The sequence below is a fragment of the Hypomesus transpacificus genome, chromosome 8 (assembly GCF_021917145.1).
Source record: "Hypomesus transpacificus isolate Combined female chromosome 8, fHypTra1, whole genome shotgun sequence".
Lineage (NCBI taxonomy): Eukaryota > Metazoa > Chordata > Actinopteri > Osmeriformes > Osmeridae > Hypomesus > Hypomesus transpacificus.
The window spans coordinates 10,345,448-10,352,751 of record NC_061067.1 but is presented as its reverse complement, the minus strand read 5'-3'; the positions used below and the strand labels follow the sequence as shown (position 1 = coordinate 10,352,751).

The 7,304-nt window shown below is 39.8% G+C and overlaps 1 protein-coding gene across 2 annotated transcripts; it reads left to right on the top strand.

Annotated features, from left to right (window-relative positions):
• Nucleotides 1-457: 457 nt before the first annotated feature.
• Nucleotides 458-6,666, top strand: si:ch73-206p6.1 (phospholipid scramblase 2). 2 transcript variants are annotated; one of them, XM_047023351.1, is made up of 7 exons: nt 458-594; nt 1,274-1,367; nt 1,472-1,514; nt 1,870-2,090; nt 3,506-3,667; nt 4,504-4,665; nt 4,958-6,666. In XM_047023351.1, exons 2-7 carry the CDS (start codon nt 1,299-1,301, stop codon nt 4,991-4,993), a joined length of 693 nt encoding a protein of 230 aa, XP_046879307.1. In that variant the 5' UTR covers nt 458-594; nt 1,274-1,298; the 3' UTR covers nt 4,994-6,666. The 2 variants fall into 2 exon arrangements, with proteins under 2 accessions (XP_046879307.1, XP_046879309.1); XM_047023353.1 differs by having other exon boundaries at nt 580-672.
• Nucleotides 6,667-7,304: the final 638 nt, after the last annotated feature.

Genomic DNA, 7,304 nt, shown 5'->3' with positions numbered 1-7,304 from the left:
ACTGTCTTCGGCTTCCTGCAATTATCTGGTGATGGTCTCGGACCTGAAGCTCAACAATAAACTGTAGGCTTTAAAATGAAATATGTGCTGTTTGTATATTGGCCTTTCTAATTGCATTGAGTTTGGGTTATATTTGAGTACTGGACAATACAATTGCAATAATAATGCAAGATATGTCTACCAGATCACTCATTTAGCTGTTCACATTCTCATTAGTTTTCACCTCAGCTATTTAAGGCAAGCGGATTTGGATTCAGGGAATGGAGATACTGTAAAGTAGGTTGTTCCCAAAGTTTTACCAAACAATGGCTGAAGGAACAAAGTGTATTCTTTGAATGGAATTTATGGGATCCCAGCAAAACATTTCGCAGTCAAGAGGGTGGAGAGCATGGTCACACGACTCAAATATCTTCACCTTCTACGGCGTTACAGAGCATGCGCTGTAAAGTAAAGACAAGTACTTCCTGATATTCATAGCCTAGCTTAGCCACTGGCTGAGAGAGGTGGGAAACAACATCGACCAATGAAATGTAAGATTCATTACATAGCTTTTGAGGTGGACCGCTATATTTTACACGCGGATACAGTATATTGGTGAGTAATTGACTCGATCAATATTAGCTGCGTATTAAGCCTAAATCAAGTATTCCTGTGATGCACTGGTTCATGAAGGTAAAATATTATTCATGTTATAAACAAGAACTCCTATTGCAGACGGATCAGTCATTGCTTGAGACTGATAACAGTCTGAGAACTCCAGAATTAATTGAGAATTAATTGAATGAAAATGACAGAAGCAATGGTGTTTATGATTATGTAACGCTCCAATAGTGCCATCCTAAATCGTAGAAAACTATCTTGTTCCTTTACATAAGCCATACCATGGGCCTTTGTGGGTGGGAAATAATGCTGGCGTCCTAAAAGGATTGCGATTTGTTGTTTGCTTCCATTTGAAGCTCAGCACCTCCGTTCTAACAAAGTAGGACTTAGCTACATGAAGTGAGCTAGAATTTGTATTTGCTATAGCTAACGCTGCATAGCTTCCCTTTCAAACGTAGCCTGAAAACTTAGTTCAATTATATTTAGAAATATACACGGAAAATAACAGTTACCTTCATAAAAGAGCAGACTATGCTACTCTAGCTAGTCCATATTGATTTATTTATTTCTTTTTGAGAGTAATTGGGTCAAGTTAGCAGAAGATGGCGCTGAATCGCTCTTTACGATTTTTTGGGTCAATTATAATGATGCTGTAATGAATCATTGACCTAAGGTAACGTCACACTATCAGAGGAAAAATGAATATGTACGAAGTGCCCAACCCCAGCATGCCAAACTGTCCGCGAGGATTGGAATATCTCACACAAGTAAGTTCAGTTTAATCATTTGATCATATTCTTACTATAAATTAAAAGACAAAAACTCTTGTTATTTTGTAATGTTCTCTGTTCTCTTTTCATGTATTATCTAGGTCGACCAGCTACTCATAAAACAGAAAGTGGAAATTATTGAAGGTGAGTTCTATATTTACTTAAAAAAAAAAAAAAAATTAAAAAATCCACCAGCCCTGGTGGATTTGCTGGTGCTTATGATTGGCTGGTAGGAGTCTTTTAAGAGACAGCTCTCAACTCCGCAGAAAACTTCCCTCCACATGCCTGCACATCGTCCATAAATTGTATATAGCGGGACAAATTTTCCCTCACTTTTCACTCTATGAAATTCAAGGTGTGGCATGTGTGACTGGTTGAAATGCGTGTCTCACTGTGAATGCTTGAGACTTAAAGAGCCCTGTGTATATGTGTGTGCTTGCACTGCCCACCTGCTTATCCTTGTATGGTTAATGTGTTCAACGTGTGTTTATGTGCACAGCCCTAGTTGGCTTCGAGAGCAACAACAAGTACGAGGTCCGTAATGCCATGGGCCAGAACGTATTCTACGCCGTTGAGGAAAACGACTGTCTGAGTCGCCAGTGCTGCGGACCCCTGCGCTCCTTTACCATCCGTGTCCTCGACAACTTCGGAGAGGAAATCATCACGGTCAGCAGGCCCCTCAAGTGCATGTCCTGCTTTTTCCCCTGCTGTCTACAAGAGGTGAGCTCGGAATACAAAAATTGAGTATTGAGATCACACCAAGTTTCTCTTGCCATTTTCTCCTCTTGATATGATACTCAGTGCATAAAATATTTTTCGCAGTTTATTTTGTTTCCATTAATGGAAGAGACCATAAACACAAGTCCAGACCTAAGAAGCACTATAATGGAGATTTAAATCTTCATAATGTAACAGGTGGAACTAACCGTAATACTTGATTCAGAAAAAGTTGTGTTTAATGAATTATTCAATTAAGATTTGGAACCATTGTTTCACACAGAAACCCTTCTCACGAGTGTTACCCTTAATTGATACACCTGTCTAACTGGAAAGGGCACATTAACCAGAACACAAAATATCAATACCCCGTACCAAAATACACTGAATCCACTGTGTGTTAATGACCTTATCAACATATACAAATGCAATAAACTGAAAGTCAAGTTTAACACTCTTACTTTTGATTACACGTAGAAACATTAAATCACACCATTCAAACCCATAACAAAAGATCGTTTTGCACAATAAACATATTTTACACATTCAGCTCCATGCTTGCACGCAGTTCGCTGTTCGTACGTTCAGTTCAAAATGGTCGTATCACGATCCGACACTTTGCTGTTCGTTGACTGTTGTGGAGTCACATGTGGCAGGGTATCTAATACTCACGAACCACACCACCTGTCAGTGGCGTGGGAGAAGGAGGGAGAGAGTGCAAGAGAGCTGCGGGAACATCAAGGACTGTAGGCTACTTCTTAGCAGCGACACCGGGTTATCTTCAAGGCTGGTGATGCAGACTCTTGCTTCCTCCACACGGCCATTCCGACCGTAATACTTCCGTGACACGGACAGGAACAAACGGAATAAACTTGACGCTGAAGCTAAACTTATAAAGAATCGACTTATCATTCGGTAATTTATTTCCAATAACTTGGGAGCTCTCCGGGCGCTGCCATCTTCTCTCTCGTCATTTTCTGTCCGCCGCTTGTCCCGCCCCCTCCGTTCTCTCCACTCGCCAGTCCACCACCTTCCCAGTTACTGATTGACTGGACCTATGGCCAAGCTCTGTGGTGCTATAGGGTGTGGAACCCATGATTGACATCCCAACGCAATCGCAGGGGCTGCATACAAAAATATGTCCACACTCTGGGTGTACCCCTACAATAAGACCAAGGCTATGCATCATGGGTTTACAGAAAACCGACCCACATTTATTTACAAGACTTCAAGCTATACAATAGCTCAGTCATTGGGCTGATATTACCCTATAACCCAAGTTTTGTCTATATTCTATCCTTTCTTTGTTTACTTATAATAGTTTATTTTACAACTTTTTTTCTCACTTATTTATTTTTACACCCAAACCCCACAAACCCCACTGCCACCATAAACCAACCCCCCAATCCCACTCTCAGTTGGAGGTTCAGTCTCCACCAGGAAACACAGTGGGCTACGTCCTCCAACAGTGGCATCCCTTCTCTCCCAAGTTCATTGTGGAGAATGAACACAGAGAGCCCGTACTGAAGATCCATGGGCCTTTCTGCGGCTGGAGCTGCCTCCCAGATGTTGACTTTGAGGTAAACGTTATCCATATACGGCAAACCCCTAATGATATTTGTGAAAACAAAGTATGTTAGGTTTCTACGTTCCGGCCCTCTGGATATTTTTACAAGGTAGGACCCTCCCAGTTCTCCTTTTGAAAAAGGAAATATGCTCCACATTTAAGGGGATGGTGGCTATACTGGTTGAAAGGTCATCCTTTGGGGTATGTGTCTGTGTGGTACACTGTGCATCGTTCATCAGTTTTTATTGAGGAGGTAATGAAAGTTGGTTGGGTCAGGGATACAGGGCCCCACTAACTGAGGTAGGTGGACAGCTGAAACAGTATATGACAGTAGTAAACTCCTCCCAAGTAGCTTTGAAAGGTGAAGTTTTATTTGCATTTATTGTTGCTACATAAGAAGTCAGAACATACTACCCAGATAGCAAAAATCATCTGGCCCAGATCCGGGCCAGAGCCTCCATAAAGTCTGGGCCAGATCCGTAAAACGGACTCGGGCCGGTGTCCAACGGCACAATGGGCCAATACCGGCGCGGATCCGTTTTACGGATGTGGTTCACATCCGGACCGACACTGGGCCAGTTCCAAAACGGCAACGATTATTTAGGTTATATTCCCCATATATGTTAGTTCACGCTCAATATATAACCTGTTATCCTATATCCAATCAAGATTGTGATTTTGTGGCTCATGAAAGAAAAAAATTGTAGTTATATATTATACACATATATATATATATATATATATATATATATATATATATATTGTAGTAATATAATATCTTTTAAATTGTAGTAGTACCTTTTTGCCTTATTCTACTATTTTCTATGAAGTTTGGTTTATTTCTTGCAGATTTTGACCCTGGATGAGGTCAGTAAGATTGGAAAGATCAGTAAACAGTGGACAGGTCTTCTCCGTGAGATGTTTACTGACACCGATAACTTTGGAATCCAGTTTCCCATGGACCTGGACGTGAAGATGAAGGCTGTGATGATCGGAGCCTGTTTCCTTATCGTAAGTATTTTATATTCAATCAAATTAGTGCAACCCTTTTTACATGCAATGTCACAAAGAGGTTTACAGATGCCCATAAATAAGACTACCCTTTATTAACGAAGACAAACTAAACTTTACTTCGCTCTTCCTTCTTCTTTCGCGCTGAAAATTTGTGTCTGTGAATCATCATAATCCTGCCCTTTGTTTTTTTTTAGGTACATTTCACAAGTTTGTATTGCAAAATATCTGTTGGGCTACAACATATATATATATTTTAAATAATTATATTTTGTTCACAACTTGTTTCTAGGATTTCATGTTCTTTGAAAGCTCCAACAACAACTAGGGGCATTTGAAGATCCACAGCCACCGTATCAACACTACCAGAAGTAACACCATCCGATTGACCAGCACCAGGATATACAATTCTCTGTGACATGACATGAATTTTTTTTATTATACGTACCTCAGACGGAGTATGTGTTGTAATTTTAAGAGAGCACAGCTGAATGTAACTTCTAGTTAACTAGTAATAGTGATAGCATCTCAGGTTGGATCACACAATATGAGTTCAAGAGTGGGGGTACACAATGAGGGGATCTAGATGCGGAACGTGTGGTTGTCTTTGCGTGAGTGTGTGTTGGGGGGTTGGGGGGTATGCGCATGTTTGTATGTGTGTGTGTATTTTGTGGTTGTGTTGTCTCTTAGAACCAAGAACCCTCAGTCCTATAAAAGGTTGAATTATACCAACCCTATACCGCATAATGTGTCATAACTGCCTCCCATAAACAAGACTGGAAAGGTAAACAGAAATGGGTGTGGTGAGGATTTTATCTACCAAAATGATATGTCAAGAGTTTAGAAACAAACATGATATATTTTTGGTTGAGAAAATAGATGTTTACAGTAACTTTATTTTTTGTTGGTATTTTTTTTCATATTTAATAAACTGACCAAACTGTTTCAATATTAAGGTTAATTTAACTGGATAGGTATGGGATGATTTTTTGTATTTTACCTGAAAAGTCTTTGTTATTTATATTCAGATAGGAGCATGTTTTATAACAGTGTGTACATTTGTGCAATGTTTCTTTTACCTTACACAAGAGGGCATGAGCTAGCCATCTTGTATCGTGCTATTTATATTTCTATCCCATTTGCTAAATTGTAGGCTAAATGAACACACAGTACAAATGATGAAATCTTAATATCAGTGTCTCTGTTGTGTATTTGGTCATAGACTCAGGTTTCACTGTAAATGCTTTAGAAACATGCCATTTTAACCTCAAAACACTGTAGTCCAAGCCTGTTGCAATTGATGATACACTGAATGTAGGGATGCACTGTTAGATAATAATTTGTTATGTATTAAAACACATTTTCATCAGAATATTTAATGCAATGTGCTGACATGTCATGTCAGCTTGAGGAAAAATGACTTTCACAAGTTTTACAAATTCAGTAAATTATCCTTTAGCTGGCTTGCGCTCTGAGAACATAATTGGGAATATCACTTTTTTTCCCATGGCAACACGGTCTGGATTCCTGTAACAACAACACTCTCTTATCAAAGCCAACTGAAGTGTGTATCACATTACTATTTCAAGAATAGGAGAAGGAAGTAGGCTTGGTCTGAGGGAAGATGTCTGCCGACATAATTGTTGATGATAGTTGTTTTAAATTGTACAGAGTTACAGTAATGCCAATCAAAATAATTAGTAGGTGTATACCCCCTCCGTCGACTGGTATGGTAATCTCATGCCAAACTTTTGATATGTTTTTTTTTTTTGAGCCCTGTTTATAGGAAACTCAAATTACGGTCTCCCTGTGTTTGTTCTAGTGCATTAGTTCATCCCACTGTAATGTTGACTTTGTGCCGCTGGAAGGCGGTCTGGCTATCACCGGTGAGGGACAGCATGAATTTGAAGTGTAATAATTATTCAGGCAGATTTACTTTTACATTTGAGTCATTTAGCAGACGTACTTATCCAGAGCGACTTGCAGTAAGTACAGGGACATTCCCCCGAGGCAAATAAGGTGAAGTGCCTTGCCCAAAGACACAACGTCATTTGGCACGGCCGTGAATTGATCCGGGAATCGATCCGGCAACTTTCTGATTACTAGGCTGATTCCCTAACCGCTCAGCCACCTGACTCCTCAGATCCAATACATCTAATCAGTTGAATACTTTATACACAATTATTGGTGGTTTTGCATATTATAAGTTTCACATCAACAGATGTTTTGAAATATAGGAAATTAATAGTGTATATAGTACACAGCTGAGGAACTAGATGTTCCTGCCTCATTCCGTCCAAGGTCATTGGAGGTCATTGACCTGGCTTTGCATTGCACTGGTGTTCTTGAGACTCCAGACCAAGATACACTGACAGCAGCCGTTGCTAAATTCTCACACACTGTTCTAGACGTAGTGATTTCTGGGAGAGGTTGAGCTTTTCCATTAATCTTTTATTAACTAACTTTATTAACTTAACTTCTATCTCAGCCTCATGAAGTTAATGAGCCTCATGTCTCAATCTCTGCAACATAAACCACTTATTTTCTACCGGCATCTGAGTGGTTATTGGCAAGATGGTTACGACTTACTTGTAATCATCCCATATTTCAGTGTCTGTTGCACACAAACTGTTTCAGTG

What these genes read in the sequence shown, in the direction of transcription:
- si:ch73-206p6.1 (XM_047023351.1), top strand. Translation starts at nt 1,299, where the DNA reads ATGAATATGTACGAAGTGCCCAACCCCAGCATGCCAAACTGTCCGCGA. An exon ending in GATTGGAATATCTCACACAA is followed by an intron (nt 1,368 to 1,471) that starts GTAAGTTCAGTT and finishes TGTATTATCTAG; the next exon opens with GTCGACCAGCTACTCATAAA. An exon ending in TCGGAGCCTGTTTCCTTATC is followed by an intron (nt 4,666 to 4,957) that starts GTAAGTATTTTA and finishes ACTTGTTTCTAG; the next exon opens with GATTTCATGTTCTTTGAAAG.